This window comes from Mesoplodon densirostris, chromosome 7 (genome assembly GCF_025265405.1).
Source record: "Mesoplodon densirostris isolate mMesDen1 chromosome 7, mMesDen1 primary haplotype, whole genome shotgun sequence".
In the NCBI taxonomy this organism is placed as follows: Eukaryota; Metazoa; Chordata; class Mammalia; order Artiodactyla; family Ziphiidae; genus Mesoplodon; species Mesoplodon densirostris.
Genome location: NC_082667.1, coordinates 9,906,906 through 9,934,100, shown reverse-complemented (window position 1 = coordinate 9,934,100; position 27,195 = coordinate 9,906,906). Strand labels below are relative to the sequence as shown.

The 27,195-nt window shown below is 49.7% G+C and overlaps 1 protein-coding gene across 6 annotated transcripts in view; it reads right to left on the bottom strand.

The window, feature by feature from the left end:
* Positions 1-27,195, bottom strand: part of AHNAK (AHNAK nucleoprotein) — a 92,247-nt gene that overhangs the window by 53,408 nt on the left and 11,644 nt on the right. The window contains exon 5 of one of the 6 annotated variants that reach the window (XM_060103209.1): positions 9,172-26,935. The exons of the other annotated variants lie outside the window; for them this stretch is intronic. Within the exon in view, the coding sequence (XP_059959192.1) occupies positions 10,022-26,935 (16,914 nt within the window). The 3' untranslated portion in view covers positions 9,172-10,021. Of the gene's footprint in view, positions 1-9,171; positions 26,936-27,195 lie in introns of those variants that run through there. 6 annotated transcript variants of the gene reach the window in all.

The following is a 27,195-nucleotide window of genomic DNA, read 5'->3' as shown; positions in this document are numbered from 1 at the left end:
CCACTCTCTCACTTAACATCCCTAATCTGCCTGAAGGGCCCACTTGAAATTCAAGTTGTGAGCGAACTTGCACTCTTACAAGCAGAAAAAGCCCTGGTATTATTCTCTCCTGCCTGTTCACATTCCAGCCCTCCCCACTGCCTGGCCACTGAGCCAGAGGATGGAGGCCAGGATGGTGGCCCTGCGTCCTGGTGGAGACCACACCCCCAGGTAAAACCCCAAACCCAGGCCACAGGGCACCGGCTGGAAAGCCAGGGGTTGTCAAAAGCCTTCTCCCTCACCTGGCCTGGAGTGGGGGACCTTAAGACAGGCAGGGGACAGGAATTCCCTGGCGATCCAGTGGTAAAGACTCTGGACTTCCACTGCAGGGGGCATGGGTTAGATCCCCGGTCGGGGAACTAAGATCCCATAAGCCGCCCAGCGTGGCCATACAAAACAAAACAAACAAAAAGGCAGGAGTCTGAATGCCAGGCTACAGGCGAGGGGCCATGTCAGGCCTCCAGAGGGGAAAGCAAGGCGGGCACCTACCCATGCTGTTTGTGAGGCTTTGCTAAAAGGCTCTCCAGACCCAAAATACCCAGAGCTGGCCCGCCCAAAGGCCTGAAATAACCACCAAGAGGGACCCACACCTCAGGGCCCAAAAGTCCTCTTGTTAAATGTAAATATCCCAAAGAATTAACATACAGGGCCCCGGCACTCTCCAGCACAGCAGTTTCTCAGAGTACAAAGCTGTCGACTGACTAAGGGAAAAGCTTGTGTCCCTGCAAGGCTTAGGGCTTAGGGACCCACCAGGGTAAGGTGGCTAGCTCCCGCGGCCGCGCCCTCCCTGGGAGGTGTGAACCTGGCTTCCAGCAACTTCCCGACGCACCACGCCCCTCACCCACCCCCCACCCCCGGTCTTCCTTTTCCTCTTTCCTCCCCGCTGTGCCCCGCGCCCTACCCCACTCTGCCAAAGCAGGGCTGGTGGCTCGCAGCAGCCCAGAGGTGGATAGAAATCTGCCTGGCAACGAGTCACGGGGACCTGGATGCGGCCTGGCAATTGGCAGTTCGGCCGAACGGGGCGTGGCGTCACATGCTCCCTAGAGACTGTCCTGTGCGCCCCCCCGCCCCCGTCCCTCCCTCCCAGGCTCCCTCTCACTTCTCCCGGACCGCGAGTCTCCGGAAGGCTCCCTTACTCCCTGGAAAATGGCGGCCCCATGATTACATTATGGAGGGCTTAAGGGTGTCACCTGGTTTCTGGTTGGAGCGGAAGAACTTGAAGTTGCAAGAATGCTGTTTTATTTAGGTGGTAAATTCATTTGGGGCGCTAGGAGGGACTTAGATAGGGAGCGGGGCTAAAGTCCCCTCAAAGGCCTTCGGCGCAGTCCCTGCTCCCTGTAGGTCCTGTCTTCTTTCCTTCCCTCCGCGCGCCCTGACACGCTCCCAGCTGCTCGTTCCAAATCGTCCCCCTTCCTGGGGCTTTGCTCCTCCCCTGCTGCCTTCTCCCTCCCAGCACCGGCCACGCCGCATCACCTCTGCCCTGTCCCGGGCTCGCTTTTCAGTTTTCCCCATAGATTACTTTTTACTTCCTTCTTCCCTCGGGCCCCCATAATCTCCGGAGGAAAGAGCCAGTAGTCCAAACTCGTGGAGGCCTCAGTTCCTTCCCCTTGGGCGGGGCGCCGCTGGTGGGTGGGACAGAGCAAGTGCTCCGCTCACACGGCTCAGGGTTAGCGAGTTCTCAAGCTGGGCTCCAACTGGCCTCAGCTTTGGAGCCCAGGAGGCCTGCAGGCGAAGGGATGAGGGAGACTGTCCACGGTTGGGAACAACTCTGCTGCCCAAAACTCCTCTCTGGAGCCCCCTCACATTCCCAGGTCCTCCCCAAGAGAGGATCCCCAGAGGCCTCAGCTGGCCTGCATTCCTGAAGCTGGGGGGCAGCCAGTCCACTGGATGGGGTGGTGGAAGGGGCCTCCAGGCTTCCTGGACAGCTGTCAGGAACAGTGGGTGAGGCAGTTATAATGCAAATGCTTTGATTGTCGTTTCTCCCTTGTTTATCATCATCCTGGAAGAGTGAATACTCAGGAGGGGAAAAGACTGGGGAGAGGGGCTGGCAGCAGCTGACAAGGTTGAACCGGGGCCAAGGGTTCACTTCGCTTGAGGCCTGGAGCCTACCCCTAGCCCCCAAATGGGCGAATGAATAAGAGCCTTTTCTGGGCTGGACCAGAAACCAGCCAAGTTGCCGGGGTCTCCAGTTTCTGCTACTTACTAGCTGTGTGACCCTGAACATAATTGCTTAACCTCTCTGAGCCTCAGTTTCTATGTCTGAGGAAAGTAATACCCACCTCATAGGGTTGTAGAAGTCAAAAGAGATAAAGTGTGTACAATACATATACAATGCCTAACACAAAGTAAGTATTCAATAGAAATGGCTAACACTTCCAGTACTTACTATATGCCAAATACATTATACTGTATGTGTTAACTTACATCATCCTCACAAAACTGCTATGAGAGAGGTAATGTATCATCACTATTTTATAGATAAGGGAAGTGAGGCACAGAGAGGTTCAATAACTAGCCCAAGATCACACAGCTAGGAAGTGGCAGAACTGATAGCTACCACCATCATCATCATCATCATCATCATCATCATCATTATTCCCTTACTTATTCCCTTGCAGGCTCCTTGAGGAAATGGGCTTTGCCCATAAGTATTTAATAACTGCTTCAGTTCTCAAAAGGTCAAGGCCCTACAAATTTTGAAAGACAGCTTCCATTTCCTAAAACCTCCACAGAAAAAAATTCCCGGGTTCCTCAGGGAAGCAGCAATGGCATCAGGGGAAAGGGGGAAAAATGCTTTTTTAAATTAAAAAAAAATTTTTTTTTTCTGGCCGCACCCTGACATGCGGGATCTTAGTTCCCCAACCAAGGATGGAACCCCTGCAGTAGAAGCATGGAGTCCTAACCACTGGACCACCAGGGAAGTCCCAAAATGCTTTTTTTTTTTTTTAATTAGAAAGCTTGGATTGACCTAGAGAGAGTCACCTCTTCCAGCTCTAAGGGTGGAGACGGATTGCTTCACTTCTCTGAACCTCACTTTTCTGTAGCCTTCTGGCCAGGGGCCGAGTGAGAACTCAGCATGAGATCTCAAGAGATGGGCACCTTGTGGACCACCAGGCCCTGTCCCGAGAGAAGCTCTTCTTTCTTAACCCTTTCTGATCATCGGCCCCGCTGCTGGGAGGTTTTACCGTTAAGGCCAGGTCTCAAGTTTGTGGTGGAAAATAACAGAGATTTTTAAAGGGAATTGAAACCACCGGCCTCAGCAGAATGTTCCACACACATTTGCTCTGGCCCATGCATGGCAGCACCTCTGCTGGCATCAGTCAGCCTTGGGAAGCACTAGCAAATGCCTGACTCCACGGGGCGATTCAGAGGCCGGTAAACAGCTCTGGCATTCCCAACCCGTGGCAAGCATTCATGCACTGAATTCTTTGTCCTGATGGGGACGGACAGAGAGCTACTCTGTGGTGCAAAGCCCAAAGCCAGAACTCCAGTTTCCAAACACCAGCCAGAAAGCACGCCAAGGCCGAGGCACGCAGGCCACCAGCCCTTTCAAGGCCACCAGCCCTTTCAGCCCTATTTTGCTTGCAAAATAAACTTGCCCAAACTTGGACTTCTTTCTTGAAAACTTGGGTTTACTTTTAATTCCAAAGGGGAAAAAAACACAGCGCTGTTACAATGGAGAAACTTGGCAATCTCCTCCTTCACCAAGGGATCCAAGTCATGAGGGTCCTGAGCAGTGACCCCACCCCACTTCTGTGGGATCTCTGCCCCACAACACATAACCTGAACCCAAGCATGAGGAAATATCCTCAGACAAACCCACACTGAGGGACGTTTCTGCAAAACAACTGGCCCTGTACACTTCAAAAATCTCAGTGTCACAAATGACAACAAAAAGCAAAGGAAGTGGGAGAGAGATGCAAGAGGGAAGAGATATGGGAACATATGTATACGTATAACTGATTCACTTTTGTTATAAAGCAGAAACTAACATACCATTGTAAAGCAATTATACTCCAATAAAGATGTAAAAAAAATAAAAATAAAAAATGAAATAATAAGGGGGGAAAAAAAAAAAAAGCAAAGGAACTGTTCCAAAGTGAAGAAGCTAAAGAGACCATGACAATTAAATGTCACATGGGATCACAGATGGTGGAAGCCTAAGTGGGAAAAAAGACATTGCTACAAGGAAATTGTAATTACTGGGGCAATTGGTAAAATTTAAATATGGGCAATATGTCAGATAATAATAACAATGTTTAATAACAATGAATTTGGCTCTTATCTTGTGGTTATATAAGAGAATGTCCATACATGCTGAAGGATTTAGGAATAAAGGGTCATGATGTTTGCAATTCACTTTCAAATGATTCAGCAGATATAATGATAATTATAACATCTAGAGAGAGAGATTAAAACCAACAAGGTAAAACTGGGAAATCTAAGTGAAAGTTATATGGATATTCACTTGCAACTTCTCTGTAGGTTTGAATTCAAAATAAATACACTGTAAAAAAAAAAAAAGGAACGTCTGGGCTTCCCTGGTGGCTCAGTGATTGAGAGTCCGCCTGCCCATGCAGGGGACGCAGGTTCGTGCCCCAGTCCGGGAAGGTCCCACATGCCGTGGAGCAGCTGGGCCCGTGAGCCATGGCCACTGAGCCTGCGCGTCTGGAGCCTGTGCTCCGCAACGGGAGAGGCCACAACACTGAAAGGCCCGCGTACCACAAAAAAAAAAAAAAAAAAAGGATCGTCAGTTACAAGCTGAGCAGCATCTCTCACGTCACAGCTAACACGCAATGCCAGAGAGCTAAGATGGGACTTGAGAAATGAGACGCACGTGCCAGCAACATGCAAAGTCCTGGGGGTGCAGTGCCTTGGCTTTGGGCCACTAGAGACATAGCAGTATTTCAACAGTGCTGTTGCTCAAAACACTTGAGTTGGTTTACCAGCCACATGGGAAAATTAGTTGCACTACATTATAATCATGCCTTGTTTTTGACCCCAAACAGCCCCATCCACCTAATTAACCAGCCTTGCTTCTGAAAAGATCATAGACTATTGGAACTGGCAAGGGCCTTAGAGAATGCGTGCCTTATCCATGTTACAAATGAGTAAACCGAGGCTCAAAGAGGGGCCTTCACTTGTTCAAGGTCATGGCGAATCCCACTGACTCCCAGGCTAGTGGTCTTTTCAGGGTTTTGTCCTGGGAACCCTGGAGGATCTTCCAGGCCCTTTGGCTATTTGCAGGCCTCAAGAGAGGAAGATTTGTGCTTCCCCAAGGAAATTGTTACTTTTTTTTAATGCACAAGTGATGTTGAGAGCAGTTCCAAAAGAGAGGGGACAAAAATATTCTTAACAGTAAAATTTTCACAGAAGTAAGTGTAGCACCTCCCAAGTATAAGTGTGCTCGTTTAAAACAAAAATTGTCGTATTACTTTATGATCATACCTTAGATACATCCCACATGACTGTGGCTATTTTAAGAAACCTCAATACATAGAAAGTCACACTTGCCAAACAGAAAAATGAGGATGAGGGCATTGTCCTGGTTGTTCTCTATCTCGCCATCCACCCTGAGACCCCTTCTACCCGCTTCTCTGCCCTGCTCTGTGCCTCCGGAAGGCCAGTCCCTCTACCCGCAAGTTCTGGGCTCAGGACTTCCCGGGTGGCGCAGTAAGACTCAGTGCTCCCAATGCAGGGGGCCCGTGTTCGACCCATGGCCAGGGAACTAGAGCCAACATGCCGCAACTAAGAGTTCACATGCCTCAACTAAGGAGCCCGCCTACCGCAGCTAAGACCCGGCACAACCAAATAAATAAACTTAAAAAAAAAAAAAAAGACCTGGGCTCGCTTGCCCTCCAGTGCAAGGCACCAGCAGAAGCAAAGGTCAGGGTGCTTATTCCTGCTTCTCATGGAAGGCAGTTCTGGCAGATGCTGTGGCCCCTCATGGCTAGATTCCAGGAATACCATCTCTTCCCAGGCCTCTTCAGGCCTAGGGGTAGCACCAGCCTCCCGCTGTCCCTGGGGGTCTCACCACTCCTTGCTGGCTGCTTGGTCCTGGCCCACTGCTGCATAAACAGCTGCCGTTAAATTCTCTGTGGCTGAGTTGTCTTCACGAACATTTCCTGTAGGGACCCTGACACGTACAGAAATGAGTTTGAGTTGGTGAAAAACATACACTGCCTTTTGTGAGCATGGGGTGCATTTCAACATAATTGAATCTGGGACTTCCCTGGCAGTCCAGTGGTTAAGACTCTGCACTTCCAATGCAGGGGGCTCAGGTTCGATCCCTGGTCAGGGAACTAAGATCTCACATGCCATGGGGTGTGGCCAAAAAAAGTAAAAAAAAAAAAAAAAAGAATTGAATTTGCCAAATGTCCCCTTAGCCACGCCCACAGTCAGTCACACTGCTTAAAGCAAGGTGCACTGTCAGGCTGCAGGCCCTGCTGTGGCTCCGCGTGCTGGAACTCCAAGGAAGGACCCAGAGGAGCCCAGCCCAGCCCCCTCCAGGTCTCCTGAGACCACTCCCGCCCTCAAATGCAGGAACTGGGACCTCAGAGTATTAAGGCCTCCTGAATCTGGGCCCTGTAGGACTTTGGGGAATAACTTGGACCATCCATAACTTGGAAGGCGTCAGGAAGAACGGAGGAAGGGGGGAACTGAGAGTGGGTGGGTGGAACAAGCGAAGGAAAGCTCGCCGGGATGGGCCCTGCCTGTGCGTCTCCACCCCCGGCACCTCCTCCACATGTCCCCTTCCAGTGGTAACAGTCACTGCAGCAGGGAGGGCTCCTGTCCTGTGGTCACTGCCTCCAGCCTGGGCCTGATGTGGGAGGAGGGCAGCTGAGAAGTTTCTCACATTTGAATGGCCCGTTGCCATGTTCCTGATCCATCTGACCCACTACCCCTGACTGTCCCAGCCAATGAGATCTCACCCTGAGAGTCCAGGGAACATCACCATCATCCTCATCATCCCTGGTAGAAGCGTCACTTACACGTGTGTATTTCCAGTGTTCCAGTGTCCCACATCCATCACATCATTTGATCTGTGGAGGTCAGCAGAGGAGGATTCTGAGACCAGGGGGGCAGGGACAGCATCTAACCACGTGATGCTCTAAAAATACTTGTTGAATGAATGGCCGCTGAGGGCCACACTAGTGTACATCACCCCTTCCTCAAGCTAAAAAAAAACTTTTTAAATTGCCATATAATTGGACAACCTGGGTAGTTCTGCCTGGGAGATCTTTCCAGCGTCCCAGTGGGCATCCCCCTGGCTGTGTACACAAGTGCACCGCACTGTCACCCACTTATCCCCCCTCCAGGCGCCAGGACCACACATCTCAGGCAGCATGCACACCCTGTCCCACTCCACACTCATCAGCTTCAGAACTGAGAACTGGGATTTGAGCCGTGGTTGAAAGAAGCACACTTGTGGGGTGCCCAGACCTGGTTAGGACGGAAGGCAGCTGCGTGTAGGCACGTGTGCCAGTGGGCGTGTGCACACTCTAGCTTTTCAGTGTGTGTGCAGGGGCTCACACCCACCTCTCTAGGACTCCATGCCCACCCTCATGCTCTCAATAAACAAGCATATGGCTGTGACATGAATGCTATACCCTTAAATGCGATGCCCTTGCACAGCAGACAACCCAAACACCTGAACAGACAGACTCTGGTCCTGTGGATGCTACCCCTATTTTCTGGGTGAGGAAACTCTTGCCCAATTCACAAATCAGCTTTTAAAAAGCCATGGGGGCTGGGGGAGGGATAAATTAGGAGTATGGGATTAACAGATACACACTACTACATATAAAATAGATAACCAACAAGGACCTACTGTATAGCACAGGGAGCTATATTCAGTATTTTGTAATAACCTATAAGGGAAAAGAATCTGGAAAAGAATATATATATATTTTTTTATATATAAAACCGAATCACTTTGCTGTACTGAAGCTAATACAACATTGTAAATCAACTACACTTCAATAAATAAAATTTTTAAAAATTATTTTAAAAAGCCACAGGGGATCAAGCACCTCCCTTGTTACCTATCTCTTTCCAAAACCAAGAGCCACCCGTGAGCTCCAAAACCCCCCAGGGACACAGGCTCTGCTGGCTGACGCGGGAGTGGATGAAGCTGGCAAAGGCCCGTCTGAAATCCAAGAAAGGGCAGGTGGATTTCACGCTGGGCAAGAGATCCCACTGCTCTGCACTGAGACCCGCAAATAAGCTGGCTCTGGAGAGGGCAGGAGGGCGTTGGAGCTGGTATCTCCGCTCCAGGGCTGATGGGAGAGGTACAGAGCTGCTTCCACTGGCAGAAAGGAAGCAGCTCTGGGGAATGGCAAGGGGAATGAGCTTGGTTCGATCATTTTGGCCTAAGAAGGCACTGCCCTCTGCCCAGCAATGACCAACATCAGAAGCCAGTTTCTAGAAGGCCCCCCCCCCGCCACTCTGTATTGTCTACAGAGCTGTAAATCAAAAGAGGACTTTTGGACTTCCCTGGCGGTCCGGTGGTTAAGACTCCGTGCTCCCAATGCAGGGGGCGTGGGTTCGATCCCTGGTCGGGGAACTAAGATCCTGCATGCCTCAAGGGAAGGCCAAAAAAAAGGGGGTGGGGGAGGGGACTTCTGTCAGAAGAGATTTTTCGTGAAGTTTAGCGCTCACATGGACTAGAAAGAAGCATAAAGACACGTGATTCGAGATCAGCACCCTTATTTCAAAGAAGAGGAAACTGAGGCCCAGAAGGGCAGGTAACGAGGCCAGCCAGCAAACCTACAGCCAAGTTTGGAATAGCTGGCAGGCCTGTGACCCACGGCCAGATCCCTTTCTGCCATTCCAACAGGCCTTTTCTTCCATTCATGTCTGAACCATTTCTGAATCGTATATTCCTATCTGAGGATGCCAAATTGGTGGGCAGGTCCTGGGGCTCGGGCTGCCAGTGCCCAGCCTCTCTTGACTTCTCAGCAATGGTGCAACCAGCCTCACCATGAGAATTGAGAAGCAAAGAATCCCTCCCATCACCCACTAATGCAACTAGCAATGCCACTGAGTGGACCCAGTCTGACCTGTCAGGGCTGGGTGTGCAGCCTCCCTAGGCCTCATCCTCCCATTACAGAATATAAAAGGCACAGGACATCCGGGTTAATAAACAGCTTTATTTGCCCTTGACAGCATCAATTTTCTTACATTCTCAATTAATTTGCCATTAAAGTGCTGGAAATTTTCTTAATCACAATAACATTTGTTAAAAGAAATCAGAATTAATATCAGGAACGTGGCGATCACAAAGAAAACATTTCTCTTACAACACACAGAATGGAAGGCCCTCCTGTTGAGTTGGTGGGTTGACTAATTTGCAAACAGATTCTAAATTCCCTCTCACCGTGAGCACCAAATGGGCTGGGACCGCCACCCCTAGGGAAGAAAAAGCAACGCTAAGGAGTTCTAGAAACACCCACGTGCTCTGCCTGGCGGATCCTCTCAGCCATCTTTGGGTGTTTCCTGTTTGAGTAGATCTGACGGTAGGAGAAATGAAGGTCTGGGCCCCCTCTACTGCCTTCTCCACCCCCCACCCTTACTAACATAAGCCCCAAAAGTCATTACAATGAAAAAGTGGGTTTCCATGACCCCAACACTAACAATGTTCAGTAAAAATGAGGATAATAAACACAAAAGCTTGCTTAGTAAACAGGAGCTCTCAGCGTTCAATGCAAAAAAAAAAAAAAAAAACACTGAAAACTTAAGGCAAATACTGTTGACTTTGCACACGGGCTGGACGAAGAACTTAGAACTCTTTACCTATCTGTAAAGCTCCAGGAGGAGCCTAAAGGCGCTTGGCTTTTCAGCGCTTGCCCCTGCCAGAGGCCAGATGTTTGCGTTGCTGCTGAGGCTGTCGGCGGCGTGTTTCTCTTTGGAGTTTATATACAAACACACCCCAGGCTGATGTATTTTTATACATATATGTACACACACACACAGAGGCCTGCTACTCTTTCTTTGTGGAAACTGCCAGCTCCACCTCGGGAAGCTGGATGCCAACCTTAGTCCCACTGTCACTGCTAGAAGAAGATGACAGTCGGGACTTCTTAGAGGCCAAGGACACTCCACTCCCCTGTAACTTGCCTGCCTCATCATCACTCCCAGTGACCTCATAATGACCTTTGCTCTTTGACCCCAACCCACCAAAGGTACCAAATTTCAGCTTCCCATGTTTCCCTTTGACTTTCCCGCCTTCCAGCGACACTTCCCCACCTTCGAACTCCAAAGTTCCCGGAGGGGTAGAAGATGCAGAATGCTCCCTTTCTTCACTGAAGGAATTTGAGCGGTGCTGTGGCTTCTTGCTTTTGAATAAGGAGAATTTGCCTTTGGGCGAAGCTGTTTCGACTTCTGCCTCTCCTTCCAGAGAGCCTAGGCTGGCCTTGGAGCTCTTCAGGTCACCTTTGGACCCTGAAATGGATGCTTCCGGTGAGCCGGTGACACCAGCTTTCCCTTTAGGTTTGGAAAAGCTGAACTTGGGCATTTTGATTTTGGACTTTTTAAGTTTTACATCAGACTCTTCCCACTCGCCCTCTCCGGCACCAGACTGGACACTGGCCTCCGCTTTAGGGAAGTTAATATCCACCCCTACTTCTCTGCCAACCAGCTCATGGCCAGAGGTGAACTTGGGGATCTTCATCTTGGGGAATGTTACTTTTCCAGATCCGTTTTCCAAGTGACCTTGAGGCCCAGACACGCTCAGCCCAGGACCCTGAAGTCCAACCTGGCCTCCTTTGACACCTCCTTCTATCTTTGGTCCTGAGAAATGAAGTCCTCCGGCAAACTTAGGTGCATCCAAGTTGAGAGCAGAGGAGACCTGGGGTCCTTTCCACTCCCCCCCGGAACCTTTGACGCTCACATGCCCCTCACCCAGGCTGGTATCTGGGGCACTGACACCCCCTGAAACATCCATGCCTCCTTTGATTTTCGGGCTCTTCAAGCTGACACCAAAATCTGACTCAGGAGATGCCACGTTAAATGAAGGCCCTTTCATGCCAATGTCAGGAAAGGCCCCGTGGAAACCTATTCCTGAACCTTTCAGATCACCTTTGATTTCAGGACCAGAAATATGCCCGGTTGGGAGTTTCACATTCACACCTGGCAGCTCCGCCTCACATCTGGATGACTTAATTCCAGGCATTTGGAGGTTTCCTTCTAGGCCTTGAACACTGATGCCTGGAAGACCTCCTCCAACCGTGGGGCCTTTCATCTCACCACTGGCCCCGAGGCTGCCTTTTACTTTTGGTCCTTCCAAGTTCAAGTCCACATCTGGTGCTGAGATTTGAGGGCCAGAGATCTGAGGCCCTTTCAGGTTCAGGCCTCTGAGGTTCAAATCTATGCCGGGCCCCTTTAGTTCTCCAGCAGCTTGTGGCCCCTTGACGCTGATGTCCAAGTCGGACCCTGGAGCAGAGATGCCAAACTGGGGCAGCTTCATCTTAGGAAGTTTGATACCACCTTCAGGTGCCTCCAAGCTTAGATCAGGAGCACCTACTGATACTTCAGGACACTTGATGTCACCAGAGACAGCCAGGTCTCCCTGCAGGCTTGGTCCCTTCAGGGTCACATCTGGCGCACCGACATCAAGCACTGCTGTGGAATCAATTCCAGGCACTTTCACACCATCACCTTCCACCTTCACCTCTCCACCGACACCTCTGAGGTCAAGCCCGGGAGCATGCACCTTCATGCTGGGAACAGATACATCCAGGCCTCCCTTCAAACTTGGTCCTTTCAAGTTCAGGTCAAGGTCAGGTCCAGAGACTTTTGGCGCAGAGAGGTTCCCTGAAGGCAAGTCTACTTTTGGCCCTTTCAGAGACACATCGGGCCCTTCAAGCTTAACATCTGGTGCGCTCAAGCCTCCTTCTAGAGAGGGCAGCTGGACCTCAGCTCCCCCACCCTCCATCTTCACACCAGGGACGCCGATCTTGGGCATCGAAAACTTGGGGAACTTAATTTTCGATTCTGGACCTTGCAGATCTACATCTGGTCCTTCCAGTCCCACACTGGGGATGTCACCCTTTATCTTTGGTCCTTTCAAGTTAACATTCACATCAGGGATGGGGACTTGAGGGGCAGAAATGCTGAATGATGGTGCTTTGACTTTAGCATCTGGGCCTTCAGTGTTGATGTCAGATGCATCCAAGTTTGCCTGCACCCTGGGGCCTTTCCAGTCGCCCTCTATTTTTGGCCCTGAGACATCCACACCTGGCACCTTGAACTTGGGAGCCTTCAGCTTGAGGTCAGGACCTTCCACATGAATCCCTGGTGAGGAACTATCCAGATCAGGTGCCTGGATTTCACCCCCCATTTTGGGGCCAGGGAGGGAAGCTTCAGCTTTAAATTTAGGTGACTTAATGTCGAATTCTACATCTGGAAAGTACATTTTTCCAAACATAGGTTTCTTGGTCTTGGGAGATTTCATGTCGACTTTAAGTGAGGCATCGGGCCCTGCAACGTTGACGTCTACCTCGGGAGACTTGAGACTGGCATCGATCTCACCCCCAGGAGCATTCAAATCAAATCCTTGTTTTTTGGCCTTAATTTTAGGCCCACTCATGTGAAGTTTAGGCATTTTAAACTTACTTTTCTTGCCCTTGCCACCAACACTCATTTCAGGAGCCTCAACATTCAGCTCTGCCTCAGGAACTGTCACATCAAGTGAAGGGGATTTGAAGTCAGCTTTGGGGCTTTTTGCCCCGAACCCAAACTTGGGTTTCTTAAATTTCGGAATTTTCACATCTGGCCCCTCAGTGTTAATATCTGGGCTCTCCACGTGTACATCTAAGCTTGGAGCTTCTAAATCAACTTTGGGTCCCTTGAGGTCCAGTTCACCGCCTCCTAATTTGGGACCAGAAACTCCAATTTTGGGTGCCTTAAGATGCAAATCAGTATCAGGTGCGGTTACTTTAGGGGCAGATATATCCAGTGAGGGCATCTTCAAACATGGGCCACTGAGTTTGGCATCAGGGCCTTCAAAATCCAGACCTGGACCTATAAGGTCTACTTCTGGGCCTTTGAAAGTCCCTTCAATCTTAGGGACAGACACATCGAAATCTCCTTTGCCTGTGGATCCTTTCAAATCCAGGTCAACATCAGGCATGGAGATCTTAGGAGCTTTGATGTTCATCTCTGGCATCTTGAACTTGGGGCCCTTCAGTTTCGCATCTGGACCTTCAATATTCACGTCTGGAACGTCCACCTTGGGTCCTGAGACGTCAATGTCAGCCTTAGGCAGGTTCACATCCACTTCTGGGCCCTCTCCTTTGAAGCCAGGCATGCTGAACTTGGGCATTTTCACCTTAGGCATCTTCAGATGCCAGTCTGCGCCATGAACGTCCACATCTGGAACATCAATGTCCACTTTGGGGCCCTTGACATCCACTTCAGGGCCCTTGAAGTCACCTTCCATCTTAGGCAGAGAAACATCCACATCTCCCTTTACTTTGGGTCCTTTCAGGTTTAAGTCAATGCCAGGCATGGAGATCTTAGGAGCTTTGACATTCATCTCTGGCATCTTGAACTTGGGGCCCTTCAGTTTCGCATCGGGACCTTCAATATCCACGTCTGGAACAGCAATGTCCACCTTGGGTCCTGAGACGTCAATGTCAGCCTTGGGCAGGTTCACATCCACTTCAGGGCCCTCTCCTTTGAAGCCAGGCACACCGATCCTGGGCGCCTTGAGATGCAGGTCAGGCATTTTAAACTTGGGGCCCTTCAGTTTCCCTTCTGGACCATTAATGTCAAAATCAGGAGTGTCTATATCCAGCTTAGGGCCTTTAACATCCATTTTGGGGCCTTTCAGATCTCCTTCCAGTTTAGGGATGGAAGCATCAAAATCTCCTTTTATCTTAGGTCCTTTCAAGTTCAAATCAATATCACTCATGGAGATTTGTGGGGTTTTAAAATGGACATCAGGCATCTTAAATTTGGGTCCTTTGAATTTCCCTTCAGGACCTTCAATGTCCACCTCTGGCCCTTTCAGATCACCTTCTACCTTAGGCAGTGAAAAGTCCACATCCCCCTTTACCTTTGGCCCTTTCAGACTTAAGTCAAAGTCAGGCATGGAGATCTTGGGGGCTTTAATGTTCATCTCTGGCATCTTAAATTTAGGCCCCTTCAGTTTTCCATCTGGACCTTCAATATTGATATCAGGAGTGTCAATGTCCAGTTTGGGGCTCTTGATGTCCACCTCAGGGGCCTTGAGATCACCCTCAACTTTGGGCAGAGAGATATCAACATCACCCTTCATTTTGGGGCCCTTCAGGTTAAAGTCAAGGTCAGGCATGGAGATTTTAGGGGCTTTTATGTTCATCTCCGGCATCTTGAATTTAGGGCCCTTCAGTTTTGCATCTGGACCGTCAATATTTACATCTGGAACATCAACATCCACCTTGGGTCCTGAGACGTCAATGTCAGCCTTAGGCAGGTTCATATCCACTTCAGGGCCCTCTCCTTTGAAACCAGGCATGCTGAACTTGGGCATTTTCACCTTAGGCATCTTCAGATGCCAGTCTGGGCCATGAACGTCCACATTTGGGACATCAATGTCCACTTTGGGGCCCTTGACGTCAACTTCGGGGCCCTTGAGGTCACCTTCCGGGCCCTTGAGGTCACCTTCCACCTTAGGCAGAGAAACATCCACATCTCCCTTTACTTTGGGTCCTTTCAGGTTTAAGTCAATGCCAGGCATGGAGATCTTAGGAGCTTTGATGTTCATCTCCGGCATCTTGAACTTGGGGCCCTTCAGTTTCGCATCTGGACCTTCAATATTCACGTCTGGAACATCAATGTCAACCTTGGGTCCTGAGACATCAATGTCAGCTTTAGACAGGTTCACATCCACTTCTGGGCCCTCTCCTTTGAAGCCAGGCATGCTGATCTTGGGCATTTTCACCTTAGGCATCTTCAGGTGCCAGTCTGGGCCATGCACATCCACATCTGGAACATCAATGTCCACTTTGGGACCTTTGACATCAACTTCAGGGCCCTTGAGGTCACCTTCAACTTTGGGCAGAGTAACATCCACATCACCCTTTACCTTGGGGCCCTTCAGATTCAGGTCAACTTCAGGCATGGAGATCTTGGGTGCCTTGAGGTGCAGGTCAGGCATTTTAAACTTGGGGCCCTTCAGTTTCCCTTCTGGACCATGAACATCAATGTCAGGAGTGTCTATGTCCACCTTGGGTCCTGAGACATCAATGTCAGCCTTGGGCAGGTTCACATCCACTTCAGGGCCTTCTCCCTTGAAGCTGGGCATGCTGATCTTGGGCATTTTTATCTTGGGCATCTTCAGGTGCCAGTCTGGGCCTTGAACATCCACATCAGGGACATCAACGTCCACTTTGGGACCTCTGATGTCAACTTCAGGGGCCTTTAGGTCACCTTCCACCTTAGGCACAGAAACATCCACATCTCCTTTCACCTTAGGACTTTTCAGGTGCAAATCAAAGTCAGGCATGGAGATCTTGGGGGCTTTGATGTTCATCTCAGGCATCTTGAACTTGGGGCCCTTCAGTTTCACATCTGGACCTTCAATATCCACATCTGGAATATCAACGTCCACCTTGGGTCCTGAGACATCAATGTCGGCCTTGGGAAGGTTCACATCCACTTCTGGGCCCTCTCCTTTGAAGCCAGGCATGCTGATCTTGGGCATTTTTATCTTGGGCATCTTCGGGTGCCAGTCTGGGCCATGCACATCCACATCTGGGACATCAATATCCACTTTGGGGCCTTTGAAGTCAACGCCAGGGGCGTTTAGGTCACCTTCCACCTTAGGCACAGAAACATCCACATCTCCTCTCACTTTAGGACCTTTCAGGTGCAAATCAAAGTCAGGCATGGAGATCTTGGGGGCTTTGATGTTCATCTCTGGCATCTTGAACTTAGGACCTTTCAACTTTCCCTCAGGTCCTTCAATGTTGACATCAGGGCCTTCAATGTCCATCTTGGGTCCTGACACATCAGTGTTGGTCTTGGGGAGGTTCACATCCACTTCTGGGCCCTCTCCTTTGAAGCCAGGCATGCTGATCTTGGGCATTTTTATCTTGGGCATCTTCAGGTGCCAGTCTGGGCCTTGAGTATCCACATCTGGAGCATCAGTGTCCACTTTGGGACCTTTGATGTCGATCTCAGGGCCTTTCAGATCTCCTTCAGTCTTGGGAAGGGAAACATCTATATCACCCTTCACCTTGGGCCCCTTCAGGTTTAAATCAATGTTAGGCATGGAGATCTTGGGCGCCTTCAGGTGCATCTCTGGCATCTTGAATTTGGGCCCCTTCAATTTCCCCTCTGGGCCTTCAATGTTAATATCAGGAGTTTCAATGTCCACTTTGGGGCCCTTGATGTCCACCTCAGGGGCCTTGAGGTCACCTTCCACTTTTGGCAAAGTCACATCCACATCACCCTTTAGTTTGGGGCCCTTCAGGTTAAAGTCAAGGTCAGGCATGGACATTTTGGGAGCTTTGATGTTCATCTCTGGCATCTTGAATTTGGGGCCCTTCAGTTTCGCATCTGGACCTTCAATATTCACATCTGGGGCATCAATGTCCACTTTGGGGCCAGAAATACCAATGTCAGCTTTGGGCAGGTTCACATCCACTTCAGGGCCCTCTCCTTTGAAGCCAGGCATGCTGAACTTGGGCATTTTCACCTTGGGCATCTTCAGGTGCCAGTCAGGGCCTTGAACATCCACATCTGGGACATCAACGTCCACTTTGGGCCCTTTGATGTCCACACCTGGCACGTTCATTTCACCTTCTATCTTGGGCACAGACACATTCACATCCCCTTTGACTTTGGGGCCTTTCAAGTGTAAGTCCATATCAGGCATGGAGACCTTGGGAGCTTTGATATTCATATCAGGCATCTTGAATTTGGGACCTTTTAAGCCTCCCTCTAGACCTTCCGCATTGATTTCTGGGCCCTCAATGTCCATTCTGGGACCCTCTATGTTGATATCTCCTTTTGGCAGATCCACAGCCATATCTGGCCCTTCTGCTTTTAAGCCAGGCACACTGAACTTGGGCATTTTCATCTTGGGCATTTTCAAATTCCAGTCTGGACCATGAACATCCACATCAGGTGCATCAAGATGAACTTCTGGTGCCTTAATGTCCACTTTGGGTCCTTTAAAATCACCTTCTAAATTAGGACCTGCAACATCTAAGTCTCCTTTGACTTTAGGACCTTTCAGATTTAACTCCACATCAGGCATAGACACTTTAGGAGACGAAATACTCAGGAAAGGCATTTTGAACTTGGGTCCTTTCACTTTTCCTTGGACCTCAATATCGGGAGCATTAATGTCAACTTTTGGACCTGTTACATCAATATCTGGCTTTTTGACTTTGACATCTACCTCAGGTGTCTGAACTTTGGAGCCTGAAAAATTAAATTTGGGAAGCTTAAAGCGAGATTTCTTTGACTTGCCTTCAATATTGAGCTTAGGACCAGAAATGTCCACTTCTGGGCCCTTTACATCTAACTTGGGAGCTTTAATGTCACCTTCCAATTTGGGTCCAGAAACATCAACATCTCCCTTAAGTTTTGAGCCTTTCAAATTCAGGTCAATTTCTGGCATGGAGATCTTGGGCATGTTTACATGCATATCAGGCATCTTCAGCTTTGGACCTTTTAATTTGCCTTCTGGGCCATGAATATCAATATCTGGCGCATCTACCTCTATCTTCGGTCCTTTGATGCCAAGAGAAGGCCCTTTCAAATCACCTTCTACATTTGGAAGTGAAATATCCACCTCTCCTTTCATTTTAGGGTCTTTAAGATTAAGGTCCAAATCTGGCATTGATATCTTAGGAGCTTTGACATTCATCTCTGGCATCTTGAACTTGGGACCCTTCAGTTTTGCATCTGGACCTTCAATATTCACATCTGGAACATCAATGTCCACCTTGGGTCCTGAGACATCTATGTCAGCCTTGGGCAGGTTCACATCCACTTCTGGGCCCTCTCCTCTGAAGCCAGGCATGCTGATCTTGGGCATTTTTATCTTAGGCATCTTCAGGTGCCAGTCTGGACCATGAACGTCCACATCTGGAGCATCAATGTCCACTTTGGGGCCCTTCATGTCAACTTCAGGAACTTTAAGCTCACCTTCCACTTTTGGTAAAGACACATCCACATCACCCTTCAGTTTGGGGCCCTTCAGATTAAGATCAATGTCAGGCATGGAGATCTTGGGGGCTTTGATATTCATCTCTGGCATCTTGAACTTAGGACCTTTCAACTTTCCCTCTGGTCCTTCAATATTAACATCAGGGCCTTCAATGTCCACCTTGGGTCCTGACACATCAATGTCAGCTTTGGGCAGGTTCACATCCACTTCGGGGCCCTCTCCTTTGAAGCTGGGCATGCTGATCTTGGGCATTTTCATCTTGGGCATCTTCAGGTGCCAGTCTGGGCCTTGAACATCCACATCAGGGACATCAAGGTCCACTTTGGGGCCTTTGATGTCAACTTCAGGGGCCTTTAGGTCACCTTCCACCTTAGGCACAGAAACATCCACATCTCCTTTCACCTTAGGACCTTTCAGGTGCAAATCAAAGTCAGGCATGGAGATTTTGGGGGCTTTGATGTTCATCTCTGGCATCTTGAACTTAGGACCTTTCAACTTTCCCTCTGGTCCTTCAATGTTAACATCAGGGCCTTCAATGTCCACTTTGGGCCCTGACACATCAATGTCAGCCTTGGGCAGGTTCACATCCACTTCTGGGCCCTCTCCTTTGAAGCCAGGCATGCTGAACTTGGGCATTTTCATCTTCGGCATCTTTAGGTGCCAGTCTGGGCCTTGAACATCCACATCAGGGACATCAACGTCCACTTTGGAGCCTTTGAGGTCAACTTCAGGTCCTTTAAAATCTCCCTCTACCTTGGGGCATGTGATATCCACATCTCCTTTCATCTTTGGACCTATTAGATTAAGATCAATATCTGGCATGTGTATCTTTGGAGTCTTAAAATGCATTTCAGGCATTTTAAACTTCGGACTTTTCCACTTTTCTTCTGGTCCTTCAATGTTAACATCAGGGCCTTCAATGTCCACTTTGGGTCCTGACACATCAATGTTGGCCTTGGGAAGGTTCACATCCACTTCTGGGCCTTCTCCTTTGAAGCCAGGCATGCTGATCTTGGGCATTTTTATCTTGGGCATCTTCAGGTGCCAGTCTGGGCCGTGAACGTCCACATCTGAAACATCAATGTCCACTTTGGAGCCTTTGATGTCAACTTCAGGGGCCTTTAGGTCACCTTCCATCTTAGGCACAGAAACATCCACATCTCCTTTCACCTTAGGACCTTTCAGGTGCAAATCAAAGTCAGGCATGGAGATCTTGGGGGCTTTGATGTTCATCTCTGGCATCTTGAACTTAGGACCTTTCAACTTTCCCTCTGGTCCTTCAATATTAACATCAGGGCCTTCAATGTCCACCTTGGGTCCTGAGACATCAATGTCAGCTTTAGGCAGGTTCACATCCACTTCTGGGCCTTCACCTTTGAAGCCAGGCATGCTGAACTTCGGCATTTTCACCTTGGGCATCTTCAGGTGCCAATCAGGGCCTTGAACATCCACATCTGAGACATCAGTGTGCACGTTGGGCCCTTTGATGTCCACACCTGACACCTTCATTTCACCTTCTATCTTGGGCACAGACACATCCACATCCCCTTTGACTTTAGGGCCTTTCAAGTGTAAGTCTACATCAGGCATGGAGATCTTGGGGGCCTTGAAGTGCATCTCAGGCATCTTAAACTTGGGACCCTTAAGCTTTCCTTCTGGACCCTCAAGGTTCACATCTGGGGCTTCAATGTCCATCTTGGGTCCTGAGACGTCTATGTCAGCTTTGGGCAGATTCACATCCACTTCAGGGCCCTCTCCTCTGAAGCCAGGCATGCTGAATTTGGGCATTTTCATCTTGGGCATCTTCAGCTGCCAGTCGGGGCCTTGAACATCCACATCTGGAACATCAACATCCACTTTGGGGCCTTTGATGTCCACATCGGGCACTTTCATTTCACCTTCTATCTTGGGCACAGACACATCCACATCCCCTTTGACTTTAGGGCCTTTCAAGTTTAAGTCCACATCAGGCATGGAGATCTTGGGGGCCTTGAAGTGCATCTCAGGCATCTTAAATTTGGGACCCTTAAGCTTTCCTTCTGGCCCCTCAAGGCTCACGTCTGGGGTTTCAATGTCCACCTTGGGCCCTGAGACATCAATGTCAGCCTTGGGCAGGTTCACATCCACATCTGGGCCTTGGCCTTTGAAGCCAGGCATGCTGAATTTAGGCATTTTCATCTTGGGCATCTTCAGGTGCCAGTCTGGGCCCTGGACGTCCACATCTGGGACATCAATGTCCACTTCGGCGCCTTTGATGTCCACATCGGGCACTTTCATTTCACCTTCTATCTTGGGCACAGACACATCCACATCCCCTTTGACTTTGGGGCCTTTCAAGTGTAAGTCCACATCTGGCATGGAGATCTTGGGGGCCTTGAAGTGCATCTCAGGCATCTTAAACTTAGGTCCTTTCAACTTTGCATCAGGATATTCCAGATCAACGTCAGGCACCTCCACATCCACACTAGGACCTTTGATATCAACTTGCGGACCTTTGAGATCACCTTCTAGTTCTGGCACAGAAGCATCCATCTCTCCTTTCAGTTTGGGTCCCTTCAAATTCAAGTCCACATCTGGCATGGATATCTTGGGAGCTTTGATATTCAACTTAGGCATCTTAAATTTAGAACCTTTTAATTTTCCTTCTGGTCCCTCAATATCCAAATCAGGAGTATCAATGTCCACTTTGGGGCCAGAAACATTAATGTCAGCCTTTGGTAGGTTCACGTCTACATCAGGGCCCTCTCCTTTGAAACCAGCCATGCTGAACTTGGGCATTTTCATCTTGGGCATCTTCAGGTGCCAGTCGGGGCCTTGAACATCCACATCTGGGACATCAACGTCCACTTTGGGGCCTTTGATGTCCACATCGGGCACTTTCATTTCACCTTCTATCTTGGGCACAGACACATCCACATCCCCTTTGACTCTGGGGCCTTTCAAGTTTAAGTCCACATCAGGCATGGAGATCTTGGGGGCTTTGAAGTGCATCTCAGGCATCTTAAACTTGGGACCCTTAAGCTTTCCTTCTGGACATTCAACATCTATATCACCAACATCCACATCCATTTTAGGGGGTTTTATGTCAATTCCAGGACCTTTCAAGTCTCCTTCCACGTTGGGAAGAGAAACATCTACATCAGTTTTCAGTTTAGGGGCTTTCAGATTAAGTCCAACATCAGGCATAGAGATTTTGTGTGTTTGTATATGCATGCTTGGCATCTTGAACTTGGGACCCTTTAGTTTCCCCTCTAGACCTTCAATATTCACATCTGGAACATCAGTGTCCACCTTGGGTCCTGACACATCAATGTCAGCCTTGGGTAGGTTCACATCCACTTCTGGGCCCTCTCCTTTGAAGCCAGGCATGCTGATCTTGGGCATTTTTATCTTGGGCATCTTCAGGTGCCAGTCTGGACCATGAACTCCCACATCTGGTGCATTAATGTCTACTTTTGGACCTTCAATGTCAATGTCAGGAGCTTTAACCTCTCCTTCTACTTTTGGAACCGTAACATCATAATCTCCTTTCATTTTATGGCCTTTCAAATGCAGACTAACATCAGGCATGGATATCTTCTGAGGCTTTATATTCATTTCTGGCAACCTAAATTTAGGACCTTTTAGTTTTGCATCTGGACCATCAATATTCACATTTGGAACTTCAACATCCACCTTGGGTCCTGAGACATCAATGTCAGCTTTAGGCAGGTTCACATCCACTTCAGGGCTCTCTCCTTTGAAGCCGGGCATGCTGATCTTGGGCATTTTTATCTTGGGCATCTTCAGGTGCCAGTCTGGGCCATGAACATCCACATCGGGGACATCAATGTCCACTTTGGGACCTTTGATGTCAACCTCTGGTCCTTTCAGACCCCCTTCAACTTTGGGCAGAGAAACATCCACATCACCTTTCACCTTGGGGCTCTTGAGGTTTAAATCAATGTCAGGCATGGAGATCTTCGGAGGCTTGAAGTGCATCTCAGGCATCTTAAACTTAGGACCCCTGAGCTTCCCTTCTGGACCTTCAAGGCTCATATCTGGGGCTTCAATCTCAACTTTGGGTTCAGAGATGTCAATGTCAGCTTTAGGCAGGTTCACATCCACTTCAGGGGCCTCTCCTTTGAAGCCAGCCATGCTGAATTTGGGCATTTTCATCTTGGGCATCTTCAGATGCCAGTCGGGGCCTTGAGCATCCACATCTGGGACATCAACATCCACTCTGGGGCCTTTGATGTCCACATCGGGCACGTTCATTTCACCTTCTATCTTGGGCACAGACACATCCACATCCCCTTTGATTTTGGGGCCTTTCAAGTGTAAGTCTATATCAGGCATGGAGATCTTGGGGGCCTTGAAGTGCATCTCAGGCATCTTAAACTTGGGACCCTTAAGCTTTCCTTCTGGCCCCTCAAGGCTCACATTTGGGGCTTCAATGTCCACCTTGGGTCCTGAGACATCAATGTCAGCTTTGGGCAGGTTCACATCTACATCAGGGCCCTCTCCTCTGAAGCCAGGAATGCTGAACTTGGGCATTTTCATCTTGGGCATCTTCAGCTGCCAGTCGGGGCCTTGAACATCCACATCTGGAACATCAACATCCACTTTGGGGCCTTTGATGTCCACATCGGGCACTTTCATTTCACCTTCTATCTTGGGCACAGACACATCCACATCCCCTTTGACTCTGGGGCCTTTCAAGTGTAAGTCCACATCAGGCATGGAGACTTTGGGGGCCTTGAAGTGCATCTCAGGCATCTTAAACTTGGGACCCTTAAGCTTTCCTTCTGGCCCCTCCAGGCTCACGTCTGGGGCTTCAATGTCCACCTTGGGTCCTGAGACATCAATGTCAGCCTTGGGTAGGTTGACATCCACTTCTGGGCCCTCTCCTCTGAAGCCAGGCATGCTGAACTTGGGCATTTTCATCTTGGGCATCTTCAGGTGCCAGTCGGGGCCTTGAACATCCACATCTGGGACATCAACATCCACTTTGGGGCCTTTCATGTCCGTATCTGGCACTTTCATTTCACCTTCTATCTTGGGCACAGAAACATCCACATCACCTTTGACTTTGGGGCCTTTCAAGTGTAAATCTATATCAGGCATGGAGATCTTGGGGGCCTTGAAGTGCATCTCAGGCATCTTAAACTTGGGACCCTTGAGCTTCCCTTCCGGCCCCTCAAGGCTCACATCTGGGGCTTCAATGTCCATCTTGGGTCCTGAGACATCAATATCCGCCTTGGGTGGATTCACGTCCACTTCAGGGCCCTCTCCTTTGAAGCCGGGCACGCTGAACTTGGGCATTTTCATCTTGGGCATCTTCAGCTGCCAGTCGGGGCCTTGAGCGTCCACATCTGGGACATCAACATCCACTTTGGGGCCTTTGATGTCCACATCGGGCACTTTCATTTCACCTTCTATCTTGGGCACAGACACATCCACATCCCCTTTGACTTTGGGGCCTTTCAAGTGTAAGTCCACATCAGGCATGGAGATCTTGGGGGCCCTGAAGTGCATCTCAGGCATTTTAAACTTGGGACCCTTAAGCTTTCCTTCTGGCCCCTCCAGGCTCACATCTGGGGCTTCAATGTCCACCTTGGGTCCTGAGACATCAATGTCAGCTTTGGGCTGTTTCATGTCCACATCTGGGCCCTCGCCTTTGAAGCTTGGCATGCTGAATTTAGGCATTTTCATCTTGGGCATTTTCACACTCCAGTCTGCATCCTGAACTTCCACATCTGGTGCTTTAACATCTACTTTGGGGCCTTTGATGTCCACATGTGGAGCTTTCATCTCACCTTCTATTTTTGGTGCAGACACATCTAGATTCCCTTTCATTTGGGGTCCTTTAAAATCCATGTCAACATCTGGCAGGGTCATCTTGGGAGCTTTGAAGTGCATCTCAGGCATCTTAAACTTGGGGCCTTTCAACTTCCCTTCTGGTCCTTCAAGGCTCAGATCTGGAGCACTAATATCTACCTTGCATGCAGAAATGTCGACATCAGCCTTGGGCAGGTTCACATCCAATTCTGGGCCCTCTCCTTTAAGGCTGGGCCTGGTGAATCTGGGCATTTTCATCTTTGGCATCTTTAGGTTCCAATCAGGACTGTGAACTCCAACATCTGGGGCACTGATGTCTACCTTTGGCCCCTTCAGGTCCCCTTCCAGCTTTGGCACTGTAACATCATATTCCCCCTTTACCTTGGGACCTTTCATATGCAAATCTACATCAGGCATGGAGATCTTGGGGGCCTTGATATTCACCTCAGGCATCTTAAACTTGGGACCCTTCAGCTTTCCTTCAGGTCCTTCAATATTCACATCTGGAAGTTCAACATCCACCTTGGGTCCAGCGATGTCAATGTCAGTCTTGGGCAGGTTCACATCCACTTCTGGGACCTCTGCTTTGAGGCCGGGCATGCTGAACTTGGGCATTTTCATTTTGGGCATCTTCAGGTGCCAGTCTGGGCCATGAACATCCACATCTGGAGCATCAATGTCCAGTTTGGCACTTTTAAGTTCAACATCAGGAACTTTAATCTCACCTTCAACCTTTGGTACTGTGACATCATATTCTCCTTTTACACTAGGGCCTTTCAAATGTAAGTCCACATCTGGTATGGAGATCTTTGGGGCTTTGATATTCATCTCAGGCATCTTAAACTTGGGTCCTTTCAATTTCCCCTCTGGTCCCTCAATACTCACATCTGGAGCACAGACATCTACCTTGGGCCCAGAAATGTCCACATCAGGCTCAGGCAGGTTTACATTCACTTCAGGGCCCTCTGCTTTGATTCCTGGCACAGTGAATTTGGGCATTTTCATCTTGGGCATCTTCAGGTGCCAGTCTGGGCCATGAACGTCCACATCAGGGGCATCAATGTCCACTTTGGGGCCTTTCAGCTCTCCTTCAAGTTCTGTTGCTGTTACATCATACTCTCCTTTTACCTTTGGGCCTTTCACATGCAAATCCACATCAGGCATGGTGATCTTTGGTGTCTTGACACTCACTTCAGGCAGCTGAACATCAGGGCCTTTAAGGTTGCCCACCGGGCCCCCTGTGTTCACATTTGGGGCTTCCACACTGATCTTGGGCCCTGAAATACTGACATCACCTTTGGGGAGATTCACATCTACATCTGGCCCTTCCCCTTTAACTCCTGGAGTGCTGAACTTGGGCATTTTCATCTTGGGCATTTTCAGGTTCCAGTCCAGACCATGAATGTCCACATCTGGGGCACTGACATCCACTTTGGGGCCTCTGACATCAACTTCAGGGACACTGACTTTCTCCTCTACTTTTGGAAGCATGACATCCACACCCCCTTTCACCTTTGGTGCAGCCACATTTAAGTCTACATCTGCCATAGAGATCTTACAGGTTCCTTCTTCCCCAGAAGAACCCCTAAACTTGGGGCCAGTCATGGTCCCCTCTAGGCTGGGTGTCTCTGTGTCCACTTTGGCACCTTTAACTGCCACTTGAGGGCCTTTAATATCACCTTGAACCCCAGGAGCAGAAACCTTAATGTCTCCTTTCAGTTTAGGGGACCTGAGGCTCAGATCCACATCCTGCATGGAGATTTTAGGTGTCTGAACAATCATTTCAGGAGTCTTGATTTTAGGACCTTTCATCTTCCCTTCCAGCCCCCCAGAAGCAACCTCAGGCAGGCCAACATCCCCAGAGACCCCAGGAAGTGTAACATCAATGCCAGCTCCCTCTCCCTTAGAACCTGATACAGAGAATTTGGGGGCCTTCACCTTGGGCATATTCAGTTTGCCCCCTGGCCCATGAATATCAATGTTAGGAGTTTGAACTTCCACCCTGGAGCCAGCGATGCTGCCCTCGATTTTGGGCACAGAGATGTCCACCCTTGAACTCCCCTGTGGCTTGGTACCTTTCAGGCCCAGGTCACCCTCAAGGGATGGCCCAGTGATTTGGGGGCCCTTCAGCTTCCCCTCAAACCCCTTAATACTGGCAGAGGGACCACTGACTTCTAGCTGAGGGGTCTGGATGTTCCCGCCAATGGTCAAGCCTGGCTTGCCACCCTTGTGCCCCACAGAGAATTCAGGGGCAGAAACGCTCAACCCTGCCTCTGGGGCCTGACCCTCAAGCCCTGTTGAGACACCAAATTTTGGCAGCTTCATGGAGGGAAATTTAATTTTCCCATTATTGCCACTCTCAAGAGCTGGGCCCTGCCACTCTGCTGCCCCACCCCCAAGAGAAGACAAAACGTCCACCCCTGGGACTTGGACCCCTCCTTTGCTACCTAAGTCCAAGCCCTTTGCACTGACACTAACACCCGGGCTTCCCACCTTTATCCCAGGCACGGTGACCTGGACCTTCGAGTGGTCAGCACCTTGGAGCTCTGGTCCTGAAGTGGAAATGGACCCTGTTTGGATGTCCACAGTGGAGCCTGTGGTGGGGGACAGTGCCCCCGAGCCCGAGGGCAGTCTGATCACTGTCTTCCCAGGCTGGGTCTCCACATCCACAGTGGAGATTTCAGTCAGTTCGTGCCGTGGAATCTTGATCTTGAACTCAGGGCTGCTGATGTCAATGTCCTTGGCTCCTTCGCGGCTTGTCACATCCACAGTGTAGGCTGTGACCCTCCTAGTCACCGTGATGGTGCGGCTCTGGGTCTCCCCAGGCTCCCCTTCCACTCCATCCTCTGGCTTCAGCCGAGGCTTGATCTTCGTGGTGTAGATGCGCTGGTACTCCTCGTCATCCCCGCTCTGCAGAAACACACGCCCCCCACAGGTTGCAGCAGAGTCTGCGTGAGTGACAGCCGCCTGGCCGCAGCCCAGCCCACAGCATGGTTGCCTGTTTCCCAAAGAAGCCGGGACCATAAGGGAGGTCCACGGAGCCTCCTGGGACACAGCACAGGGGACTGAAGAGAGGGGCTGACAGCCACACCACAGGACGAAAACAGAAATTACTTGGGGAATCTCTGGTAAGCAAAAGCCATGGGGAGTGGGGACAGGTAGACTCCTGG